Source organism: Oncorhynchus mykiss, chromosome 21 (genome assembly GCF_057628025.1).
Source record: "Oncorhynchus mykiss isolate SJ-2025 chromosome 21, ASM5762802v1, whole genome shotgun sequence".
In the NCBI taxonomy this organism is placed as follows: domain Eukaryota; kingdom Metazoa; phylum Chordata; class Actinopteri; order Salmoniformes; family Salmonidae; genus Oncorhynchus; species Oncorhynchus mykiss.
Window position 1 is genome coordinate 29421938 of NC_143042.1, and position 26460 is coordinate 29448397.

At 42.1% G+C, this 26460-nt stretch overlaps 1 protein-coding gene across 2 annotated transcripts in view; it reads right to left on the reverse strand.

Moving 5' to 3' along the window:
* The window catches only part of plcb3 (phospholipase C, beta 3 (phosphatidylinositol-specific)), a 119180-nt gene that overhangs the window by 77358 nt on the left and 15362 nt on the right, over nt 1-26460 (reverse strand). For both annotated transcript variants that reach the window (XM_036957709.2, XM_036957711.2), the window contains exon 2: nt 11055-11141. In XM_036957709.2, coding sequence (XP_036813604.1) covers nt 11055-11141 — 87 coding nt within the window. The remainder of the gene's footprint in view (nt 1-11054; nt 11142-26460) is intronic.

Below are 26460 nucleotides of genomic sequence, written 5' to 3' on the forward strand. Positions count from 1 at the left end.
CCCTCTAAAAAACAAGTCTCTCACCGTTGCCGCCTGCTATAGACCACCCTCTGCCCCCAACTGTGCTCTGGACACCATATGTGAACTGATTGCCCCCCATCTATCTTCAGAGCTCGTGCTGCTAGGCGACCTAAACTGGAACATGCTTAACACCCCAGCCATCCTACAATCTAAGCTTGATGCCCTCAATCTCACACAAATTATCAATGAACCTACCAGGATCCTCACCCAAAGCCATAAAAACGGGCACCCTCATTGATATCATCCTAACCAACTTGCCCTCTAAATACACCTCTGCTGTCTTCAACCAAGATCTCAACGATCACTGCCTCATTGCCTGCATCCGTAATGGGTCAGTGGTCAAACGACCTCCACTCATCACTGTCAAACGCTCCCTGAAACACTTCAGCGAGCAGGCCTTTCTAATCGACCTGGCCGAGGTATCCTGGAAGAATATTGATCTCATCCCGTCAGTAGAGGATGCCTGGTAATAAAAATGTAATGCCTTCCTAACCATCTTAAATAAGCATGCCCAATTCAAGAAATTTAGAACCAGGAACAGATATAGCCCTTGGTTCTCCCCAGACCTGACTGCCCTTAACCAACACAAAAACATCCTATGGCGTTCTGCATTAGCACCGAACAGCCCCCGTGATATGCAGCTTTTCAGGGAAGCTAGAAACCATGATACACAGGCAGTTAAAAAAGCCAAGGCTAGCTTTTTCAAGCAGAAATTTGCTTCCTGCAACACTAACTCAAAAAAGTTCTGGGACACTGTAAAGTCCATTGAGAATAAGAACACCTCCGAGCTGCCCACTGCACTGAAGATAGGAAACACTGACACCACTGACAAATCCACTATAATTGAGAATTTCAAAAAGCATTTTTCTACGGCTGGCCATGCTTTCCACCTGGCTACCCCTACCCCGGTCAACTGCACTGCACCCCCCACAGCAACTCGCCCAAGCCTTCTCCATTTCTCCTTCTCCCAAATCCAGTCAGCCGATGTTCTGAAAGAGCTGCAAAATCTGGACCCCTAGAAATCAGCCAGGCTAGACAATCTGGACCCTTTCTTTCTAAAATGATCTGCCGAAATTGTTGCCACCCCTATTATCTATCCTACCCTGCCTTCCTAAAGTCTTCGAAAGCCAAGTCAACAAACAGATTACTGACCATTTTCGAATCTCACCATACCCTCTCTGCTATGCAATTTTGACTCTGTCAATCACCACATCCTCATCGGCAGACTCGACAGCCTTGGTTTCTCAAATGATTGCCTTGCCTGGTTCACAAACTACTTCTCTGATAGAGTTCAGTGTGTCAAATCAGAGGGTCTGTTGTCCGGGCCTCTGGCAGTCTCAATGGGGGTGCCACAGGGTTCAATTGTTGGTCCGACTCTCTTCTCTGTATACATCAATGATGTCGCTCTTGCTGCTGGTGAGTCTCTGATCCACCTCTACGCAGACGACTCCATTCTGTATACCTCTGGCAATTCTTTGGACACTGTTAACAACCATCCAAGCAAGCTTCAATGCCATACAACTCTCCTTCAGTGGCCTCCAATTGCTCTTAAATACAAGTAAAACTAAATGCATGCTCTTCAACCGGTCGCTGCCTGCACCTGCCCAACATCACTACTCTGGACGGCTCGGACTTAGAATAAATGGACAACAACCAATACCTAGATGTCTGATTAGACTGTAAACTCTCCTTCCAGACCCACATCAAACATCTCCAATCCAAAGTTAAATCTAGAATCATCTTCCTATTTCGCAACAAAGCATCCTTCACTCATGCTGCCAAACATACCCTGGTAAAACTGACCATCCTACCAATCCTCGACTTCGGCGATGTCATTTACAAAATAGCCTCCAATACCCTACTCAACAAATTGGATGCAGTCTATCACAGTGCCATCCGCTTTGTCACCAAAGCCCCATATACTACCCACCATTGCAACCTGTACGCTCTCGTTGGCTGGCCCTCGCTTCATACTCGTCGCCAAACCCACTGGCTCCAGGTCATCTACAAGACCCTGCTAGGTAAAGTCCCCCCTTATCTTAGCTCGCTGGTCACCATAGCATCACCCACCTGTAGCACGTGCTCCAGCAGGTTTATCTCTCTGGTCACCCCCAAAACCAATTCTTTCTTTGGCTGCCTCTCTTTCCAGTTCTCTGCTGCCAATGACTGGAACGAACTACAAAAATCTTGGAAACTGGGAACACTTATCTTCCTCACTAGCTTTAAGCACCAGCTGGCAGAGCAGCTCACAGATTACTGCACCTGTACATAGCACATCTATAATTTAGCCCAAACAACAACCTCTTTCCCTACTGTATTTATTTTATTTATTTATTTAGCTCCTTTGCACCCCATTATTTTTATTTCTACTTTGCACATTCTTCCACTGCAAATCTACCATTCCAGTGTTTTACATGCTGTATTGTATTTACTTTGCCACCATGGCCTTTTTTTGCCTTTACCTCCCTTATCTCACCTCATTTGCTCACATCGTATATAGACTTGTCTCTACTGTATGTTTGTTTTACTCCATGTGTAACTCTGTGTTGTTGTATGTGTCGAACTGCTTTGCTAAATCTTGGCCAGGTCGCAATTGTAAATGAGAACTTGTTCTCAACTTGCCTAACTGGTTAAATAAAGTTGAAATAAATAAATAAATAAAAAATGAGGTGGAAAAAACATCTACACACAATACCCTATAATGACAAAGCAAAACCAGCGATTTCAAGTCTTCTTGGGTATAACGCTACAAGCTTGGCATACCTGTATTTGGGGACTTTCTCCCATTCTTTTCTGCAGATCCTTTCAAGCTCTGTCAGGTTGGATGGGGAGCTTTGCTTCAAAGCTATTTTGAAGTCTCTCCAGAGATGTTCGATCGGGTTCAATTCCGGGTTCTGGCTGGGACACTAAAGGACATTCAGAGACTTATCCCGAAGCCACTCATGTGTTGTCTTGGCTGTGGGCTTAGGGTCGTTGTCCTGATGATAAGTGAACCTTTGTCCCAGTCTGAGGTCCTGAGCGCTATGAAGCAGGTTTTTATCAAGGATCTCTCTGTACTTTGCGCTATTCATCTTTCCCCTGATCCTGACTAGTGTACCAGTCCCTGCAGCTGAAAAACATCCCCACAGCATGATGCTGCCACCACCATGATGCTGCCACCACCATGTTTCACCGTAGGGATGGTGCCAGGTTTCCTCCAGACACTTGGCATTTAGGCCAAAGAGTTCAATCTTGATTTTATCAGACCAGAGAATCTTGTTTCTCATGGTGTGAGTGTCCTTTAGGTGCCTTTTGGCAAACTCCAATAGGGCTGTCGTGTGCGTTTTACTAAGGAGTGGCATCCGTCTGGCCACTCTACTATAAAGGCCTGATTGGTAGAGTGCTGCAGAGATGGTTGTCTTTCTGGAAGGTTCTCCCATTTACACAAAGGAACTCTGGAGCTCTGCCAGAGTCACCATCGGGTTCTTGGTCACCTCCCTGACCAAGACCCTGTTCCCTTGATTGCTCAGTTTGGCCGGGTGGCCAGATCTAGGAAGAGTCTTAGTGGTTCCAAACTTCTTCAATTTAAGAATCAATCAAATTTCAATTAAATGTATTTATAAAGCCCTTCTTACATCAGCTGAAGTCACAAAGTGCTGTACAGAAACCCAGCCTAAAACCCCAAACAGCAAGCAATGCAGGTGTAGAAGCACGGAATGAAGGAGACCAGTGTGTTCTTGGGACCTTCTTTGCTGCAGAAATTGTTGGTACCTTTCCCCAGATCGGTGCCTCGACACAATCCTGTCTCAGCGCTCTACAGACAATTCCTTTGACCTCATGGCTTGGTGTTTGCTCTGACATACACTGTCAACTGTGGGACCTTATATAGACAGGTGTGTGCCTTTCAAAATCATGTCCAATCAATTGCAATTACCACCGGTGGACTCCAATTGTTGTAGAAACATCAATGAAGATAAATGGAAACAGGTTGCATCGGAGCTCAATATCGAATCTCATAGCAAAGGATCTGAATACGTAGGTAAATAAGTGATTTCTGTTTTTTATTTTTAATATATTTGCAAACATTTCTAAAAACCTGTTTTCGCTTTGTCATTATGGGGTATTGTGCGCAGATTCATGAGGAATTGTTGTAATTTAATAAATTTTAGAATAAGGCTGTAACAAAATGTGGAAAAAGTCAAGGGGTCTGAATACTTACAGAATGCACTACACACACACACACACACACTCTACTGGTCAAAAGTTTTCTACATTGTAAAATAATAGTGAAGACATCAGAACTATGATAATAACACATATGGAATCATGTAGTAACCAAAAAAGTGTTAAACAAAACTAAATATATTTTAGATTTGAGATTCTTCAAATAGCCACTTTGCCTTGATGACAGCTTTGCACAATCTTAGGAATCTCTCAACCAGCTTCATGAGGTAGTCACCTGGAATGCATTTCAATTAACAGGTGTGTGTCACGATCGTCGTATGAAGGGGACCAAAATGCAGCGTGGTATGTGTTCATGATGATATTTTAATTAAAGAAAGCACTGAACACTGAATACAAAAACAATGAACGAATAACGACCGTGAAGCTATAATAACTGTGCTGACACAAGCAACTAACATAGACAATCACCCACAACCCACAATGACAAAACAGGCTACCTAAATATGGTTCCCAATCAGAGACAATGACTAACACCTGCCTCTGATTGAGAACCATATCAGGCCAAACACAGAAACAGACAAACTAGACATCCAACATAGAATGCCCATTCCGATCACATCCTGACCAAACAAAACATAAACATACAAAGCAAACTATGGTCAGGGCGTGACAGTGTGCCTTGTTAAAAGTTAATTTGTGGAATTTCTATCACATTTCAGGCAAGACCCAGATGCAGACAGTGTCAAAGTAACCAAAGTGTATTACTAATACAGGGGCAGGCAAAATGACAGATCAAGGGCAGGCAGAGCTCAGTAATCCAGATAGGGTTCAAAAGGTACAGAACAGCAGGCAGTCTCAGGATCAGAGCAGGCAGGGGTCAATAATTCAGTGTGGTGTGGCAAAGGTACAGAACGGCAGGCAGGCTCAGGGTCAGAACAGGCAGAAAGGTCAAAACCGGGAAAAACCAGGAACTAGAACAGACAGGAGCAAAGGGAAAACCGCTGGTAGGTTTTACGAAACAAAACGAACTGGCATCACACAAACAAGAGAACACAGGTATAAATACACTGGGGATAATGGGGAAGATTGGTGACACCTGGAGGGGGGTGGAGACAAGCACAATAACAGGTGAAACAGATCAGGGTGTGACAATTTCTTTCCTTCTTAATCCATTTGATCCAATCAGTTGTGCTGTGACAAGGTAGGGGGGTATACAGAAGATAGACCTATTTGGTAAAAGACCAAATCTATAGTATGGAAAAGAACAGCTCAATTAAGCAAACAGAAACAACAGTCCATCATTACTTTAAGACATGAAGGTCAGTCAATACGAAAAAAAAGAACTGTGTGTGCAGTCGCAAAAAACATCGAGCAATATAATGAAACTGGCTCTCATGAGGACCGCCACAGAAATGGAAGACCCAGAGTTAGCTCTGCTGCAGAGGATAAGTTATTAGAGTTACCAGCCTCAGAAATTGCAGCTTCACAGAGTTCAAGTAACAGACACATCTCAACATCAACTTTTCAGAGGAGACTGTAAATCAGGCCTTCGTGGCAAATAAACCACTACTAAAATGACACCAATAAGAAGAAGAGACTTGCTTGGACTAAGAAACATGAGCAATGGACATTAGACCGGTGGAAATGTGTCCTTTGGTCTGGAGTCCAAATTTGACATTTTTGGTTCTAAACGCTGTGTCTTTGAGGGACGTGGTGTGGGTGAACAGATGATCTCTGCATGTGTATTTCCCACCGTAAAGCATGGAGGTGGTGGTGTGATGGTGTGGGGGTGCTTTGCTGGTGACACTGATTTATTTAGAATTCAAGGCACACTTAACCAGCATGGCTACCACAGCATTCTGCATTGAGACGCCATCCCATCTGGTTTGTGCTTAGTGGGACTATCATTTATTTTTCAACAGGACAATGACCTAACACACCTCCAGGCTGTGTAAGGGATATTTTACCAAGAAGGTGAGTGATGGAATGCTGCATCAGATGACCTGGCCTCCACAATCACCCGACCTCAACCCAATTGAGATGTTTTGGAATGAGTCGGAACGCAGAGTGAAGGAAAAGCAGCCAACAAGTGCTCAGCATATGTGGGAACTCCTTCAAGACTGTCTTGGTCGGTAGGGATGTCCTTGTCTCATCGCGCACCAGCGACTCCTGTGGCGGGCCGGGCGCAGTGCGCGCTAACCAAGGTTGCCAGGTGCACGGTGTATCCTCCGACACATTGGTGCGGCTGGCTTCCGGGTTGGATGCGCACTGTGTTAAGAAGCAGTGCGGCTGGTTGGGTTGTGTATCGGAGGACGCATGACTTTCAACCTTCGCCTCTCCTGAGTCCGTGCGGGAGTTGTAGCGATGAGCGTTGTAGCGTATGATTCTCAATCAGAGACAACCAACGACACCTGCCTCTGATTGAGAACCATACTAGGCACACAAAAACCAACATAGAAAAACAAACAGACTGCCCACCCCAACTCACGCCCTGACCATACTAAAACAAATAATAAAATAACAGAACTATGGTTAGAACGTGACAGTACCCTCCCCCCCCCCTCCCAAAGGTGCGGACTCTGGCCGCAAAACCTGAACCTATAGGGGAGGGTCTGGGTGGGCGTCTGTCCGCGGTGGCGGCTCTGAAGCGGGACGTGGACCCCACACTTCACCACCGGACAGGCGGGAGACTCTGGCGGCTCAGGACAGACGGGAGACTCTGGCGGCGCTGGGCAGAAAAAAAATTGGCCGATTAATCGCTATCGGCTTTTTTGGTTCTCCAAAAATCGGTATCGGTATCGAAAAATCATAATCGGTCGACCTCTAATTCATATGTGCAGACAACTAAATTGTTTATTTTATCGTTCGTAGATGCATAAGCTAGCTAAATGCAGCTTGCAAGACAATAACACAGCTTACGTTAGCATATCAAACATGAACAATTCCCCCTCTCATAGGAATATAAAAGTACAGTTTTAGCATATTAAAGTTACCTTAGAACAAACCTAGCTTCCTTTGATCAAAATCCTGAAAGCCATTATATGAGGTAAGCGCAAAATTGCAATTGAAATGTTTATAATCCCCCTGACAATTTCAGAATGTAACAGGCTGGTCCTGCAATTTCAGGTGAATACTCAATAAAACAAGTCTCAAATATATTGAAAATGTCTATACATTTCAGCTGTTTCAAAAACATTGCTCTGCTATTAGTATTTTTACTGTATCAATGTTGGGCTCAACTAAACAATTTTGTTTTCACTGCCCTGCTAAGAGGGCACTGTCAGGTGAGTGTCATGGAAGACCTCCAGAGGTAGCGTTAGAGATGTGCGAAAAACGCAAGTTTACAATACAGTAATGTCTCTCAAATCAATACCTCACGAGAATATCTCAAAATTCTCCTTAATTCTTGTCAATGAGAATAGACCCTAAAATAAGAAAGAGATTGATAGAGGGATAGAAGAAGAATAGAGGGTGGGGGAGTTTTTCAATAACAAGAAAAGAGGAAGGGAGGGAGGAGAGATGGAGAGAAGTCAGAGGAAAGGTGACTTATTGGGACGATATTGACTGGAGGAGTAAAAAGAAGAAAGGAGAGAAGGAAGAGAGGGTGAGAGACTAAACAATAGTTGGGAGAAGTGAAGAATTCATGGACGTGTAATTTGACTTTCCTGTACTTCTGGTCATGGTTATTGTAGAGACATATGTAAAAATCAGATTATTATTGGATGTAGCAATTATAGCCATGTCATCTAGATATAATAGCAGATTAATTCACTAATAAAAAAAATAATGAATTTTAATAATAGCATATTCCACTCCTAGCTTCACAGTTCTATCCTCATAAGTCCTTTTAGACTGACTTCGTCCCAAACGGCACTCTATTCCCTATTAAGTGCAATAGTTTCAAAAGCAATGCACTATATAGGGATTAGTGTGCCATTTGGTACTCAGAGCCTTCATTTCCCTATGGGACCTGGTCAAAAGTAGTACACTAACTATGGAATAAGGTGCCATTTGGGATGCAGCCTCCATTTCTCCTTCCCTGGGGCATTCTAACCCTGTCACTAAACAGTGTCAACGACAGCCCTTGGGCTAGGGCTGGCCTAGTGTCCTACTAGAGAACAGACACACAGACACAGTGTAAACAGATAGGGCTCACACGCGCAAATACACACACGCGCAAACACACGCACACACTCCTAACTGCACAGTATTAACACGCCATTCCATAAATGCCTTTAGAGTAAATACACAGCGGAAAAAGACAGACAGAGAGAGAGAGAGAGAGAGAGACAGACAGAGAGGAAGGGTAGAGGCAGAAATTGTGAGATGGAGCGCGACAAAAATGTGTGATGAAAAAGAGTGAAAACGGCAAAGAAAGTGAGAACAAGGAGAGAGAGAGAAAGAAGGGTGGCAGGGAGACAGAGATAAAGGGGGAGAGAGGGGGAGAAAGAGAGAGATATTGATAGAGGGAGAGGGAGAGGGGGATGAGGGAAGTGTTTATTTAATTTGGGGCCTGAAATTTGATTCGATCCATGCCCTCATTCAAATGACCAACTGACTAAGGCTCAGTTCCAAATGGTCCCCTTTATAGTGCACTACTTTACTGCACGGTTCTGGTGAAACGTAGTGCACTACATAGGGAATATGGTGCAATTTGGGATGCATCCCAACTGTCTGTACTAATGAGGTGAGGAGAGAAGGACAACAACATCAGGAATTGACAGAGTGGACGTGTTTAACAGTACTTTTGGGGACCGGAAGTCCTCACAAGAATAGCAAACAAACAAAAATTTGACCAACTGGGAACATTTTGTTAGTCCCCACAAGGTCAAATCCTATTTCTAGGGGTTTAGGGTTAAGGTTAAAATTAGTGTTAGAATTAGGTTTAGGGTTAGGAGCTATGGTTAGTTTTAGGGTTAGGAGCTAGGGTTAGTTTTAGGGTTAGGAGCTAGGGTTAGGGGCTAGGTTTAGGGTTAGGGTTAGGGAAAATAGGATTTTGAATGGGACTGAATTTTGTGTCCCTGCAAGGTTAGTTATACACGACTGTCTGTGTGTAAGAGAGAGCGAGCGAAAGGACTCATGTTAGACAGATAGAGAGGACACACTAGGGTTGGGCGGTAAAACAGATTTTCATACCATCATACCATCTGTACCATACCGGGGTATATGGTATTTGCGAATGTGCACACAAGGGGCGCTTTAAAAAAAAGTGTACCCATGGTACATGGTCTGATATACCACGGCTTTCAGCCAATCACCATTCAGGGCTCAAACCACCCAGTTGATATTTTTGAATTGACATCTTAGATTTCTTATAGTTATAATGAACCTATAGTTAGTTATAAGCAGTGGCCTAGCACCCCCACCCCCGGAAAAATGGTATTGCAAATCAGGGCTGTGACGGTAACTGAGTAATCATGTAACTAACGGTTATGGATGAAGACCAGCCCAGCTGGGCTTCTCAGTCATTTTTTCTTCACCTCAAACAGTTAGTCAACGATGTCAATTTTTTTATTAGAATAGTTCATCAAGGTATTTATTGTAAAAGAAAATTCAACACTCTCCCCCTCTATAATCAGCGTTGCTGATAAATAGGCTATGGACATGTTGCGTGTATTTGTTTCTATTTGAATGATTGTCAACTTAATCTTCATACTATAGCATAGCTGTCCCCTTTATACATTCCTTGTCTATTCATTATCTTATAGCCTACTGATGACGATTTAATCTTGTAAAAGGCCTGTTTTCAGTAGTTTAGGCTACATTATTTATCTCATTATGGCATCCTCTCTTTGAAGAAGAAATGTCAATGCCACCATAGCTGCAGGAAGTATAGGTGCAGAGAGTGCTGCAGCACCCCCGGAAAATACATACATATTGATAAAAATACATACAAAAATGTGAAAAAAGTTTGCCACTAAAGTAGTGCACTGTTTTTACTAGTCCTGTATTGGCAGACCTAAATAGCCATCTGTAGCACGGGTACATTTTTTGGTCTGTAGAACATCGTCCTGCGGCTATGAATGCCACTGCCATAAAATGACAAAAGCAGCAGAATTTGTGACGTTATGCGGATATTTCGGAAAAGTGGGAGACAACCCATCAGACTTCATTTTAATGGTTTTGTGCATCGAAATAGGATCTGTATTAAAAACAATTATAAACAGAAAAGCCAATAGACAAGGACAAGGTAGGCATAGGCCTATATCTTTATTTTGACTCTATTAATGTTCTGTCAATGCGAAAAAGCAATAGATCCTTGACAACCTGACATTTCTTAATTTGTTGATTTAAGTAATAACCTGAACAATCATAATGAAATGTCATGATAATAACGAAGTGGAATGGCTTGTTTCAATTGCGGGGTGGCGGGGGCCTGTGCACACATAGAAGTAGGCCTACCTAGCCTTCTATGCGTGCCAGGTGCCCCCACCCCGCCACCTCCCAATTGACCTGGCCAATTACCAGAACCTCAAATTCCAAGACTGTCACTGCCCTAACGGTCGCCATTTTGAAATACCCTGGTATACAGTATAAACAGTATAAGCCTAAGCCTAGGACCCACCATGTTAGGGAAGGTGGGAGATTTTTTGTTTAAGTTAAAGAAAGGAGGAGGTGGGATGATAAAGGAAAGATGAAGACAGTCATAACAAGAGAAAGGACTTCTCCTCTACTTATAAGGTTATACATGTAACATTTCAAAGTGCCAAATCTCAATTACATAGCCATGGGGACCAGGGCAAAAAAGTATGAAAAATGTATGCAAGTCGCTCTGGATAAGAGTGTCTGCTATAAATGACTAAAATGTAAATGTAGAGAGTGAGTAACTACTGTGTAAGAAAGAGAAAGAGAGAAAATAATAGACTTACCATGTTGGCCCCACCAGTCCAGTAAAGGAAGAATCCATCTGGGTCTACCTTCAGAGTAATCAGGGTGGGATGGCTGCTGTTGGGCTCCTACACACACACACACACACACAGGTTAATACACCGAGATATACACACTGTGCAATGCACATTTGACCAACGTGACCAACCGAGGTTCGAACCTGGGTTTCCTGCATGCCACAAGACTTTGTTAGCCTGCTAAGCTAAACATAGGCATTAGCTGGGGAGCTAATGCAAGTCTTCAGGTCTCAGACACAAGTCTCATACCTTCAGTCTTATGTCCAATGCTGGCTATGAGAGGGGTAAAGAGAGAGAAAAGATCGTCAAAATGCTGTATTGTCAGACATTTTCTATTGTTTGTTGCATTGAACACTCCAGGGTGAAGTTTCCCCTAGGATCAGTTTCCCTCCCCCAATCCTAACCTTAACCATTAGTGGGGAAATAAAAGACTGACCCAACATCAGCCAGCATCTAGGGGCAACTTCGCCCTAAACCACATTAGGGTTGGGCGGTATCTAGGATTTCATACATTCATACCATTCCTGTACCATACCAGGGTATACGGTTATATTTATAAACGCTGCATACATTTTAAACTATTACTGAAAAGACAGCATGCACAAAAATGTTGTGCATTGTAAATTTGGCGCAGGTTTCTCGTTATATACTGAACATAAACGCAACATGTAAAGTGTTGATCCAATGTTTCATTACCTGAAGTAAGAGATCCCAGAAATGTTCCATATGCCGATAAAGCTTATTTCTCTCAAATTTTGTGCACAAATTTGTTTACATCCCTGTTAGTGAGTATCTCTTTTGGCAAGAAAATCCATAGAAATCCAGCCACTTTTATGCAGTTTTTGTGCAGTTTTGTCATTCAACACAGTGCCACAGATGTCTCAAGTTTTGAGGAAGCATCCAATTGGCATGCTGACTGCAGGAATGTCCATCAGAACTTTGCCAGAGAATTTAATGTTAATTTCTCTACCATAAACCGCCTCCAACGTCGTTTTAGAGAATTTGGCAGTACGTCCAACCGGCCTCACAAGCGCAGACCATGTGTAACCACGCCAGCCCAGGGCATCCAAATCCGGCGTCTTCACCTGCGGGATTGTCTGAGACCAGCCACCCAGATAGCTGATGACACTGAGGAGTATTTCTGTCTGTAATAAAGCCCTTTGGTGGGGGAAAAACAAATGATGATTGGCTGGGCCTTGCTCCCCAATGGGTGGCCTGGCTCCCAAGTGGATGGGCCTGTGCCCTCTCAGGTCTCAGGTTTTTTTGTAAATATATATTTTAAATATATTTTCCTTCTATATTATTTTCCCCTAACCCTAACACCCCTCCCCTAATTGGAGTAAACTAATGAAATATATTTTCCTTATTTATTATTTTCCCCTAACCCTAACACCATTCCCCTAATTGGAGTAAACTAATAGACAATAATACTTAGGCTTTCACTTCCAGCTTATACATACTACACATATTTCACGGACAGTATATTTTACCGTAGTTATCGTTTGTTCGTTTTTAGTCCCAGCCTTCAGCTACCCTCAACCCCTCTCATCTATATCTGAAGACAATCAAGTTTTGATTTCTAGCTGCCACATATTTTTCACACTGTGCTGTAATGTTTCACAAAGGTTCTGAACCTTTCTATTCTCATAGTTTCTACAGATTGTCAATTAAAAGATAAACACCTTTGCTGAGTATTATTATTATATTGATCGATTGACTAGGACTTTTTTTTTTTTTACAACCAAAAACAAGCTACATATGGGGACTACCAAAACAAGTGATCTCATGATTCTGTCTCTTAACAGCAAAATCTGCACGGCTGGGATGGTTGTATCCCCATTATATAACTTTCTATTGGTTGCAAGAATTGTGTATAATAATTCAAATTGAAAAACTCTACGTTGTGAATCCGGGGTCGTTTTGTGTATCAGTTCATAAACCATGTGTCAAGGAATCATTACAACAAAAATCTCCTCCCAACTATTCTGCAACCTGTATGGTGCAACTGTCAAATTTTTGGTCCTTAAATTAAACTGGTATACTTTATAATTGATCACCATTTTCTTTAGCCAATTTTGGTCTTTACTACTGCAGGGTCGACAGACAAGTTCCTTATCTTCTCCCTTTCCACTTGCCTCCTCCATTTTTGCGGTAACGCTTCAATCTGTTGGTTGACATTTTGGAAAGAGCAGATATCTCCATATATTTTTGTTAACTGCATGTGTGACATAACTCCACCAGTCCTATTTATGATATCATTTACAAAGATTATTTGCTGTATATTTTAGAAGTATTGGAATTAGGCCAAGACAGGACATCAGTAGGCTATCTAAAGGAAATAGCAATTGCGAACTTTATGTTTTCTGAAATTTGTTTATCTGGGCGTTTCTGAATGACAAAAAACAATTGCAAATTGTTGTGGACCTGTAAACTGATCATTTTAATTCAATAATGTTTTGCATTTACTTTTTCCCGAACCTAAATATGCTGCACTGCCCGCGAATTCTGAAACATTGTCTACTCGGGGAAAAATTTAAACTAAAGTTCAACTACTTACAGTGGTAGCCTACACACTTCAATGCAAAATATCAGCTGTCGGTTCACCTGTATGTTATAAACCGGCTCCCTTTTGGATGCATAGAGCAAAAACTTGAAAGGTGGGGAATTTATTCTGCAATGATCATGGGAATTAAATAAATAACAGGAAATAGATGACCATTTCTAATTATTTTAGGATGCAAAGATAAAATACATCGATTTTCTCTTCTCACTAACCAGCAAATGATCACATCTTGTTATTATATTTAGCTACCTGTTATTTTTTTTGTTATGAATAAGAGTGTCATCCTATATTCCCAATTTGCACAAGGCTACTAGGCAGTGGTAAAAAGTACTTAGTGGGGCAAAAAAGTATTTAGTCAGCCACCAATTGTGCAAGTTCTCCCACTTAAAAAGATGAGAGAGGCCTGTAATTTTCATCATAGGTGCACTTCAACTATGACAGACAAAATGAGAAAAAGATATCCAGAAAATCACATTGTAGGATTTTTAATGAATTTATTTGCAAATTATGGTGGAAAATAAGTATTTGGTCACCTATAAACAAGCAAGATTTCTGGCTCTCACAGACCTGTAACTTCTTCTTTAAGAGGCTCCTCTGTCCTCCACTCGTTACCTGTATTAATGGCACCTGTTTGAACTTGTTATCAGTATAAAAGACACCTGTCCACAACCTCAAACAGTCACAATCCAAACTCCAATATGGCCAAGACCAAAGAGCTGTCAAAGGACACCAGAAACAAAATTGTAGACCTGCACCAGACTGGGAAGACTGAATCTGCAATAGGTAAGCAGCTTGGTTTGAAGAAATCAACTGTGGGAGCAATTATTAGGAAATGGAAGACATACAAGACCACTGATAATCTCCCTCGATCTGGGGCTCCACGCAAGATCTCACCCCGTGGGGTCAAAACGATCACAAGAACAGTGAGCAAAAATCCCAGAACCACACGGGGGGACCTAGTGAATGACCTGCAGAGAGCTGGGACCAAAGTAACAAAGCCTACCATCAGTAACACACTACGCCGCCAGGGACTCAAATCCTGCAGTGCCAGACGTGTCCCCCTGCTTAAGCCAGTACATGTCCAGGCCCGTCTGAAGTTTGCTAGAGAGCATTTGGATGATCCAGAATAAGATTGGGTGAATGTCATATGGTCAGATGAAACCAAAATATAACTTTTTGATAAAAACTCAACTCGTCGTGTTTGGAGGACAAAGAATGCTGAGTTGCATCCAAAGAACACCATACCTACTGTGAAGCATGGGGGTGGAAACATCATGCTTTGGGGCTGTTTTTCTGCAAAGGGACCAGGACGACTGATCCGTGTAAAGGAAAGAATGAATGGGGCCATGTATCGTGAGATTTTGAGTGAAAACCTCCTTCCATCAGCAAGGGCATCGAAGATGAAACGTGGCTGGGTCTTTCAGCATGACAATGATCCCAAACACACCGCCCGGGCAACGAAGGAGTGGCTTCGTAAGAAGCATTTCAAGGTCCTGGAGTGACCTAGCCAGTCTCCAGATCTCAACCCCATAGAAAATCTTTGGAGGGAGTTGAAAGTCCGTGTTGCCCAGCAACAGCCCCAAAACATCACTGCTCTAGAGGAGATCTGCATGGAGGAATGGGCCAAAATACCAGCAACAGTGTGTGAAAACCTTGTGAAGATTTACAGAAAACGTTTGACCTCTGTCATTGCCAACAAAGGGTATATAACAAAGTATTGAGATAAACTTTTGTTATTGACCAAATACTTATTTTCCACCATCATTTGCAAATAAATTCATTAAAAATCCTACATTGTGATTTTCTGGATTTTTTTCTTCTCATTTTGTCTGTCATAGTTGAAGTGTACCTATGATGAAAATTACAGGCCTCTCATCTTTTTAGGTGGGAGAACTTGCACAATTGGTGGCTGACTAAATACTTTTTTTGCCCCACTGTAAGTAAAACATAAAGTACTACTTAAGTTATTCTTTGGGGTATCTGTACTTTACTATTTATATTTTTGACTACTTTTACATCACTACATTCCTTAAGAAAATACATTTTCCTTGACACCCGAAAATACTCGTTACTTTTTGAATGCTTAGCAGAACAGGAAAATAGTCAAAATCACTCACTTATCAACCGAACATCCCTGGTCATCCCTACTGCCTCTGATCTGGCGGACTCACTAAACACACATGCTTTATTTGTAAATTATGTCTGAATGTTGGAGTGTGCCCATGGCTTTCCGTAAAATAAAAAAAACAAGAAAATGGTGCCATCTGGTTTGCTTAACATAAGGAATTTGAAATTATACTTATACTTTTGATACTTAAGTATATTTTAAACTTTCTCAAGTAGAATTTTACTGGGTGACCTTTACTTTTACTTGAGTCATTTTCTATTAAGGTATCTTGAAGTATGATAGTTGGGTACTTTTTCCACCACTGCTACTAGGTTACTTTTGCCTTCTTGCATTGCAATACTTCAACCACTAGAAACTGTGCGTACGCATGGTCTAAAGTTTGCGGGAGGATAAGCATATTCTCACGTCACGTATTCCCCCAAGCTTTAGGGAGCCACAAACCAACGGTAATGAAAATCATACTGTCTGTATTTCAAAATACCCCGGTTTACACTGTATACCGCCCAAGCCTGCACCACATTGGACGATGCAAGGTGTGTTCTATTTCCATTATTTCTATGATGGAACCACCTTACCTCCAGTTTAGGGTCCGTGGTAAGCTACAGGAGGGAGGACAGGGTGGGAGAGTAGAGGAGAAGTGGAGAGGAGGAATGAGGGTGGCCACAACATAGACTCAATGAATAAAATCACATCTATGCTAATATGGCAAAAGTTCACTAGCTAGCTGAACAACAACTGTCATGATGTATTTTTAGATGCATTTATGTTTTCAATAAACTTTAGAGACTAAATACAGTTTACATGTTGTCAAAAATCTAAGCCAGACCCGTTTGTTTTGCCCAATAATTGCGCATGTGTTGGTTTTGGTTTTGTTACAAAACAACCAAACCCAAATATTGTCTTAACGGCAAAATGTATCCTTCTTTTAAAAAATATATATAATCTGTTTATTTTCTTCCAATACGAAAAAACAGAGATAAACAATAACATTCACTGTAGCGTTGAGGAAATCACAGAATTAGAGAACAAGACACTGAAGCCCCAGGTGCATTTGTTTTCATTTTAGTTGGGGAAATGAGCATCTAGCATCGTGGTAAAATAAAATCGTAGTACATATGTTATTCTATTGTGCGTGTGATGATGTTAGAGGGAAAAAACAGTGTTCCTTGTTTGTAACATCTTTGTGGTTATAATATCGCAAACGAACATGGCAGTTTCACTGCTATGGATTCCAACTTTTACTCACATACAGTGGGGAAAACAAGTATCTGATAACCTGCAAAATCGGCAGTGTTTCCTACTTACAAAGCATGTAGAGGTCTGTAATTTTTATCATAGGTACACTTCAACTGTGAGAGACGGAATATACATTTTAAAAAATCCAGAAAATCACATTGTATGATTTTTAAGTAATTAATTTGCATTTTATTGCATGACATAAGTATTTAATACATCAGAAAAGCAGAACTTAATATTTGGAACAGAAACCTTTGTTTGCAATTACAGAGATCATACGTTTCCTGTAGTTCTTGACCAGGTTTGCACACATTGCAGCAGGGATTTTGGCCCACTCTTCCATACAGACCTTCTCCAGATAATTCAGGTTTCGGGGCTGTCGCTGGGCAAGACGGACTTTCAGCTCCCTCCAAATATTTTCAATTGGGTTCAGGTCTGGAGACTGGCTAGGTCACTCTAAGACCTTGAGATGGTTCTTACGGAGCCACTCCTTAGTTGCCCTGGCTGTGTGTTTTGGGTCGTTGTCATGCTGGAAGACCCAGCCACGTCCCATCTTCAATGCTCTTACTGAGGGAAGGAGGTCGTTGGCCAAGATCTCACGATACATTGCCCATCCATCCTCCCCTCAATACGGTGCAGTCATCCTGTCCCCTTTGCAGAAAAGCATCCCCAAAGAATGAGAAAGAGTGTTCTTGGGGTTGTACTCATCCTTCATCTTCCTCCAAACACAGCGAGTGGAGTTTAGACCAAAAAGCTACATTTTTGTCTCATCAGACCACATGAACTTCCCCCATTCTTCCTCTGGATCATCCAGATGGTCATTGGCAAATTTCAGACGGGCCTGGACATGCGCTGGCTTGAGCAGGGGGACATTGCGTGAGCTGCAGGATTTTAATCCATGACGGCGTAGTGTGTTACTAATGGTTTTCTTTGAGACTGTGGTCTCCAGCTCTCTTCAGGTCATTGACCAGGTCCTGCCGTGTAGTTCTGGGCTGATCCCTCACCTTCCTCATGATCATTGATGCCCCACTGGGTGAGATCTTGCATGGAGCCCCAGATCGAGGGTGATTGACCGTCATCTTGAACTTCTTCCATTTTCTAATAATTGCTCCAACACTTGTTGCCTTCTCACCAAGCTGCTTGCCTATTGTCCTGTAGCCCATCCCAGCCTTGTGCAGGTCTACAATTTTATCCCTGATGTCCTTACACAGCTCTCTGGTCTTGGCGATTGTGGAGAGGTTGGAGTCTATTTGATTGAGTGTGTGGACAGGTGTCTTTTATACAGGTAACGAGTTCAAACAGGTGCAGTTAATACAGGTAATGAGTGGAGAACAGGAGGGCTTCTTAAAGAAAAATGAACAGGTCTGTGAGAGCCGGAATTCTTTTTTATTTATTTTATTTTACCTTTATTTAACCAGGTAGGCAAGTTGAGAACAAGTTCTCATTTACAATTGCGACCTGGCCAAGATAAAGCAAAGCAGTTCGACAGATACAACAACACAGAGTTACACATGGAGTAAAACAAACATACAGTCAATAATAAAGTATAAACAAGTCTATATACAATGTGAGCAAATGAGGTGAGAAGGGAGGTAAAGGCAAAAAAGGCCTTGGTGGCAAGGTAAATACAATATAGCAAGTAAAACACTGGAATGGTAGTTTTGCAATGGAAGAATGTGCAAAGTAGAAATAAAAATAATGGGGTGCAAAGGAGCAAAATAAATAAATAAATTAAATACAGTTGGGAAAGAGGTAGTTGATAGGGCTAAATTATAGGTGGGCTATGTACAGGTGCAGTAATCTGTGAGCTGCTCTGACAGTTGGTGCTTAAAGCTAGTGAGGGAGATAAGTGTTTCCAGTTTCAGAGATTTTTGTAGTTCGTTCCAGTCATTGGCAGCAGAGAACTGGAAAGAGAGGCGGCCAAAGAAAGAATTGGTTTTGGGGGTGACTAGAGAGATATACCTGCTGGAGCGTGTGCTACAGGTGGGAGATGCTATGGTGACCAGCGAGCTGAGATAAGGGGGGACTTTACCTAGCAGGGTCTTGTAGATGACCTGGAGCCAGTGGGTTTGGCGACGAGTATGAAGCGAGGGCCAGCCAACGAGAGCGTACAGGTCGCAATGGTGGGTAGTATATGGGGCTTTGGTGACAAAACGGATTGCACTGTGATAGACTGCATCCAATTTGTTGAGTAGGGTATTGGAGGCTATTTTGTAAATTACATCGCCAAAGTCGAGGATTGGTAGGATGGTCAGTTTTACAAGGGTATGTTTGGCAGCATGAGTGAAGGATGCTTTGTTGCGAAATAGGAAGCCAATTCTAGATTTAACTTTGGATTGGAGATGTTTGATATGGGTCTGGAAGGAGAGTTTACAGTCTAACCAGACACCTAAGTATTTGTAGTTGTCCACGTATTCTAAGTCAGAGCCGTCCAGAGTAGTGATGTTGGACAGGCAGGTAGGTGCAGGTAGCGATCGGTTGAAGAGCATGCATTTAGTTTTACTTGTATTTAAGAGCAATTGGAGGCCACGGAAGGAGAGTTGTATGGCATTGAAGCTTGCCTGGAGGGTTGTTAACACAGTGTCCAAAGAAGGGCCGGAAGTATACAGAATGGTGTCGTCTGCGTAGAGGTGGATCAGAGACTCACCAGCAGCAAGAGCGACCTCATTGATGTATACAGAGAAGAGAGTCGGTCCAAGAATTGAACCCTGTGGCACCCCCATAGAGACTGCCAGAGGTCCAGACAACAGACCCTCCGATTTGACACACTGAACTCTATCAGAGAAGTAGTTGGTGAATCAGGCGAGGCAATCATTTGAGAAACCAAGGCTGTTGAGTCTGCCGATGACGATGTGGTGATTGACAGAGTCGAAAGCCTTGGCCAGATCAATGAATACGGCTGCACAGTAATGTTTCTTATCGATGGCGGTTAAGATATCGTTTAGGACCTTGAGCGTGGCTGAGGTGCACCCATGACCAGCTCTGAAACCAGATTGCATAGCAGAGAAGGTATGGTGAGATTCAAAATGGTCGGTAATCTGTTTGTTGACTTGGCTTTCGAAGACCTTAGAAAGGCATGGTAGGATAGATATAGGTCTGTAGCAGTTTGGGTCAAGAGTGTCCACCCCTTTGAAGAGGGGGATGACCGCAGCTGCTTTCCAATCTTTGGGAATCTCAGACGACAGGAAAGAGAGGTTGAACAGGCTAGTAATAGGGGTGGCAACAATTTCGGCAGATAATTTTAGAAAGAAAGGGTCCAGATTGTCTAGCCCGGCTGATTTGTAGGGGTCCAGATTTTGCAGCTCTTTCAGAACATCAGCTGAATGGATTTGGGAGAAGGAGAAATGGGGAAGGCTTGGGCGAGTTGCTGTTGGGGGTGCAGTGCTGTTGACAGGGGTAGGAGTAGCCAGGTGGAAAGCATGGCCAGCAGTAGAAAAATGCTTATTGAAATGTTCAATTATGGTGGATTTATCAGTGGTGACAGTGTTTCCTATCTTCAGTGCAGTGGGCAGCTGGGAGGAGGTGTTCTTATTCTCCATGGACTTTACAGTGTCCCAGAACTTTTTTGAGTTAGTGTTGCAAGAAGCAAATTTCTGCTTGAAAAAGCTAGCCTTGGCTTTTCTAACTGCCTGTGTAAAATGGTTTGTAGCTTCCCTGAACAGCTGCATATCACGGGGGCTGTTCGATGCTAATGCAGAACGCCATAGGATGTTTTTGTGTTGGTTAAGGGCAGTCAGGTCCAGGGAGAACCAAGGGCTATATCTGTTCCTGGTTCTAAATTTCTTGAATGGGGCATGTTTATTTAAAATGGTTAGGAAGGCATTTAAAAAAAATATCCAGGCATCCTCTACTGACGGGATGAGGTCAATATCCTTCCAGGATACCCCGGCCAGGTCGATTAGAAAGGCCTGCTCGCTGAAGTGTTTCAGGGAGCGTTTTACAGTGATGAGAGGAGGTCGTTTGACCGCTGACCCATTACGGATGCAGGCAATGAGGCAGTGATCGCTGAGATCTTGGTTGAAGACAGCAGAGGTGTATTTAGAGGGGAAGTTGGTTAGGATGACATCTATGAGGGTGCCCATGTTTAAGGCTTTGGGGAGGTACCTGGTAGGTTCATTGATAATTTGTGTGAGATTGAGGGCATCAAGTTTAGATTGTAGGATGGCTGGGGTGTTAAGCATGTTCCAGTTTAGGTCGCCTAGCAGCACGAGCTCTGAAGATAGATGGGGGGCAATCAGTTCACATATGGTGTCCAGAGCACAGCTGGGGGCAGAGGGTGGTCTATAGCAGGCGGCAACGGTGAGAGACTTGTTTTTAGAGAGGTGGATTTTTAAAAGTAGAAGTTCAAATTGTTTGGGTACAGACCTGGATAGTAGGACAGAACTCTGCAGGCTATCTTTGCAGTAGATTGCAACACCGCCCCCTTTGGCAGTTCTATCTTGTCTGAAAATGTTGTAGTTTGGAATTAAAATGTCTGAATTTTTGGTGGTCTTCCTAAGCCAGGATTCAGACACAGCTAGAACATCCGGGTTGGCAGAGTGTGCTAAAGCAGTGAATAGAACAAACTTAGGGAGGAGGCTTCTAATGTTAACATGCATGAAACCAAGGCTATTACGGTTACAGAAGTCGTCAAAAGAGAGCGCCTGGGGAATAGGAGTGGAGCTAGGCACTGCAGGGCCTGGATTCACCTCTACATCGCCAGAGGAACATAGGAGGAGTAGAATAAGGGTGCGACTAAAAGCAATAAGAATTGGTCGTCTAGAACGTCTGGAACAGAGAGTAAAAGGAGGTTCCTGGGGGCGATAAAATAGCATCAAGGTATAATGTACAGACAAAGGTAAGGTAGGATGTGAATACAGTGGAGGTAAACCTAGGTATTGAGTGATGAAGAGAGAGATATTGTCTCTAGAAACATCATTGAAACCAGGAGATGTCATTGCATGTGTGGGTGGTGGAACTAATAGGTTGGATAAGGTATAGTGAGCAGGACTAGAGGCTCTACAGTGAAATAAGCCAATAAACACTAACCAGAACAGCAATGGACAAGACATATTGACATTAAGGAGAGGCATGCTTAGTCGAGTGATCAAAAGGGTCCAGTGAGTGGAGAGGTTGGTTGAGGGTCACGGCGATTTAGACAGCTAGCCAAGCCAACCGGTAGCAAGCTAGCATAGGATGGAGTCTGTTGTTAGCCACCTCTTGCGTTCGGTCAGTAGATTAGTGGGGTTCCGTGAGGTAGAGGGGATTAATCCAAATCACACAACAACAACAAAAATAAGAACAATAGATATAGTTATAGAGGCCCGAGAATAAAACATAATAATAATAAAAATAAATAAATTGTCCGATTGTCTATTCAGATAGCAGCCGGTAAGACAGCTAACGGTTAGCGGGCCGCAGATGGGCGTTCAGGTAACGTTGCGACAGAGGAGCCAGCCGGATCTCCTTCAGGTAGATAACGTCGGCAGTCCAGTTGTGAAGGCCCGGTGGGGCTCCGCGTAGGCAGTGAAACAGGTCCGGATAGGTGACTGCAGCCCAGGAGTGAATGATGGAACTCAGGAGTGATTGACGGACCTGGCTAGCCCCGGAACAATCGATGTTTGCTCCGGAATCGACGAAAGCCGACTGTCACACGGATAGCAGCTAGCTAGCTGTGAGATCCGGGTATGAATGTCCAGAGAGCAGTTGAAATCCAGGGACATGGAGAGAAAAATTGGTCCGGTATGTTCCGTTCCGAGCCGCGCTGCGCCGTACAAAACTGGCGATAGATTTTCGAGCTAAAGGATAGCTGATGACCACAAACCGTGGTTAGCTGAATACTAACGATTTGCCAGTAAAGAAGCTAACTAGCTTCTGATTAGCTTCTGGATTAGCTTGTGGGCAAGCTCCTGGCTAGCTTCTGGCTAGTTTCTGGCTAGCTTCTTGGAGTTTCTGGCTAGCTTCTTGGAGGATTACAGATCTGAGGTAAATAATAATTTTTTATAAATATAAATTGGTGAGGCTGGTTGCAGGAGAGTGTTTAGAAGATGAGTTGATGGAAAATAAAAATAAAATGTATGTGAAAAAAGTTGTAAATATATATATATACAGGACACGACAAGACGAGGACAAAAGACGTCTGAACTGCTATGCGATCTTGGAGAAGAACTGGTTGGTAGGTGATCAAATACATATGTCATGCAATAAAATGCAAATTAATTACTTACAAATCATACAATGTGATTTTCTGGATTTTTGATTTTTTTTTTTAGATTCCGTCTCTCACAGTTGAAGTGTACCTATGATAAAAATTACAGACCTCTACATGCTTTGTAAGTGGGAAAACCTGCAAAATCGGCAGTGTATGAAATACTTGTTCTCCCCACTGTATACAAAAAAAGCAAAGAAAAATGTCTACTATGTGGTACATATTATAAGAAGACTGTGCACAGTCATTACAAGCAATGTGATTATAACAAAAATAAATATTGAGTGAAGTACAGCACAGCGTAGCAACAGATCATTGTCACAAACGTGAAGGGGGGCTAGTCCTTACTGAACCACTTATCAAGTATCGGCTGACATATTTTGTAACATTTTGGACTTCTACTGAAAGTATTGTATCAAAACTTTTCCATATGCATTTCATTGAAACCACATCTCAAAAGGTATGTGCAGTTTCCAATTTCCAAATTTGCAATATGAGCCGTTTGGCTAACAGAGTACAGAGAGAGACAGCCTTCCCATCCAGGTTATTTCCATAAAAAGACAGATCAGTGGATCTGAGGCTATAACTCAATCAAAAGCTTTTGATAAGTAATCAAATATGAGCTCCCAGTAATTTATAATTCTTAAATCAGAGTTACCTATAGGCACAGATCTAGGATCAGCTAAACCTTATCATAAACAAAACTGTAACGATTAGGGGCAAACATAAAACTGACCTAGGTCTTGAGCTAACTACTCTGTTATACATTTAAGGAATACTCTAATGTGGAAAAACAACATAAAAGAAAAGGCAGTAATCTCCACCCTATCTTTCTTCTTTCTTCCATCCCTTGCTTTCATTTCTCCTTTCCTTTTTTGAAGTGATTTTGATGTGCTTTCTGATCCCCTCCACATTTCTCTCTCTAGCACGCTCTCTTCAGCCATCTCTTTTCTCTATCGTTCTGTCTCATCCGTAACCATTTACCGTAAATGGAGGTTTTACTTTCCACTATCTTACAAACACACACACAATTTGCATGTAGAACAGCCTGTTGTGTTTTGCCTAAACGCTTCGTTGGTGATCATCTGTCTAACCACAATTGCCCCCTCCAAGCAGGGCACTGTGAACAGAATTGTCTCGTTGAGTGCCTTCAGAAAGTATTCACACCCATGGACTTTTTCCACATTTTGTTGTGGGATAAAAAATGTATTTAATCGTAATTTTTTTTGTCAACGTTCTATACGAAATTCTCTGTAATGTCAAAATGGAAAACAAATTCTAACATTTGTCAAAAAGATTATGAAACATAAAATACTAATATATCTTGATAACATAAGTATTCAACCCCCTGAGTCAATAAATGTTAGAATCACCTTTGGCAGCGATTACAGCTGTGAGTCATTCTGGGTAAGTCTCTAAGAGCTTGCACACCTGGATTGTACAATATTTGCACATTATTCTTTAAATAAATTATTTAAGCTCTCTCAAATGGGTGGTGATAATTTTTTTTTGCTGATTTAAGTAAAAACTGTAACTAGGCCACTCCAGAACATTCAAATTTTGTCTTGGTAAGCAACTCCTGTGTATGTATATTTGGCCATGTGTTTTAGGTTATTGTCCTGCTGAAAGGTGAATTTGGCTCCAAGTGTCTGTTGGAAAGCAGACTGAACCAGGTTTTCCTCTAGGATTTTGACTGTGCTTAACTCTATTCCATTAATTTTTATCTCCCCCAAAATCTCCTTTGTCCTTGCCGATGACAAGCATACTCATAACATAATGCATCCACCACCATGCTTGAAAATATGAAAAGTGGTACTCAGTGATGTGTGTGGGATTTGCCCCAACATAACGCTTTGTATTGAGGACAAAAAGTGCCTTGCTGCAAACAGGATGCATTTTTTTAACATTTTTATTATGTACAGGCTTCCTTCTTTTCACTCTGTTAATTAGGTTAGTACTTTATAATAACTAGAATGCTGTAGATCCATCCTCAGTTTTCTCCTATCAACGTTTTAAAGTCACCATTTGCCTCATGATGAAACCCCTGAGTGGTTTTCCTTCCTCTCTGCCAATTGTGTTAGGAAGGACTAGAGATCGACCGATTATGATTTTTCAAACGCCAATACCATTATTGGAGGACCAAAAAAAAGTTGATCAGCGGATTTTTTTTTACATGTATTTATTTTTTTTCTAACAATGACAATTACAACAACACTGAATGAACACTTTTATTTTAACTTAATATAATACATCAATATAATCAATTTAGCCTCAAATAATGAAACATGTTCAATTTGGTTTAAATAATGCAAAAACAAAGTTTTGGAGAAGAAAGTAAAAGTGCAATATGTGCCATGTAAAAAAGCTAACGTTTAAGTTTCTTGCTCAGAACATGAGAACACATGAAAGCTGGGGGTTCCTTTTAACATGAGTCGTCAATATTCCCAGGTAAGAAGTTTTAGGTTGTAGTTATTATAGGAATTATAGGACTATTTCTCTCTATACCATTTCATATACCTTTGACTATTGGATGTTCTTATAGGCACTTTAGTATTGCCAGTGTAACAGTATAGCTTCCGTCCCTCTCCTCGCCTCTACCTGGGCTCGAACCAGGAACACGTCGACAATAGCCACCCTCGAAGCATTGTTACCAATCGCTCCACAAAAGCCGCGGCAACTACTTCCAAGATCTCAGAGCGAGTGACGTCACCGATTGAAATGCTATTAGCGCGCACCCCGCTAACTAGCTAGCCATTTCACATTGGTTACACCAGCCTAATCTCGGGAGTTCATTGGCTTGAAGTCATAAACAGCTCAAAGCTTGAAGCACAGTGAAGAGCTGCTGGCAAATGCACAAAAGTTCTGTTTGAATGAATGCTTACGAGGCTGCTGCTGCCTACTACCGCTCAGTCAGACAGCTCTATCAAATATCAAATCATAGACTTAATTATAACATAATAACACAGAAATACGAGCCTTATGTCAATAATATGGTCAAATCTGGAAACTATCATTTTGAAAACAAACGTTTATTCTTTCAGTGAAATACGGAACCGTTAAGTATTTTATCTAACGGGTGGTATCCATAAGTCTAAATATTCCTGTTACATTGCACAACCTTCAATGTTATGTCATAATTACGTAAAATTATGGCAAGTTAATTCGCAACGAGCCAGGCGGCCCAAACTGTTGAATATACCCTGACTCTGCATACAACGAACGCAAGAGAAGTGACACAATTTCCCTAGTTTAATAT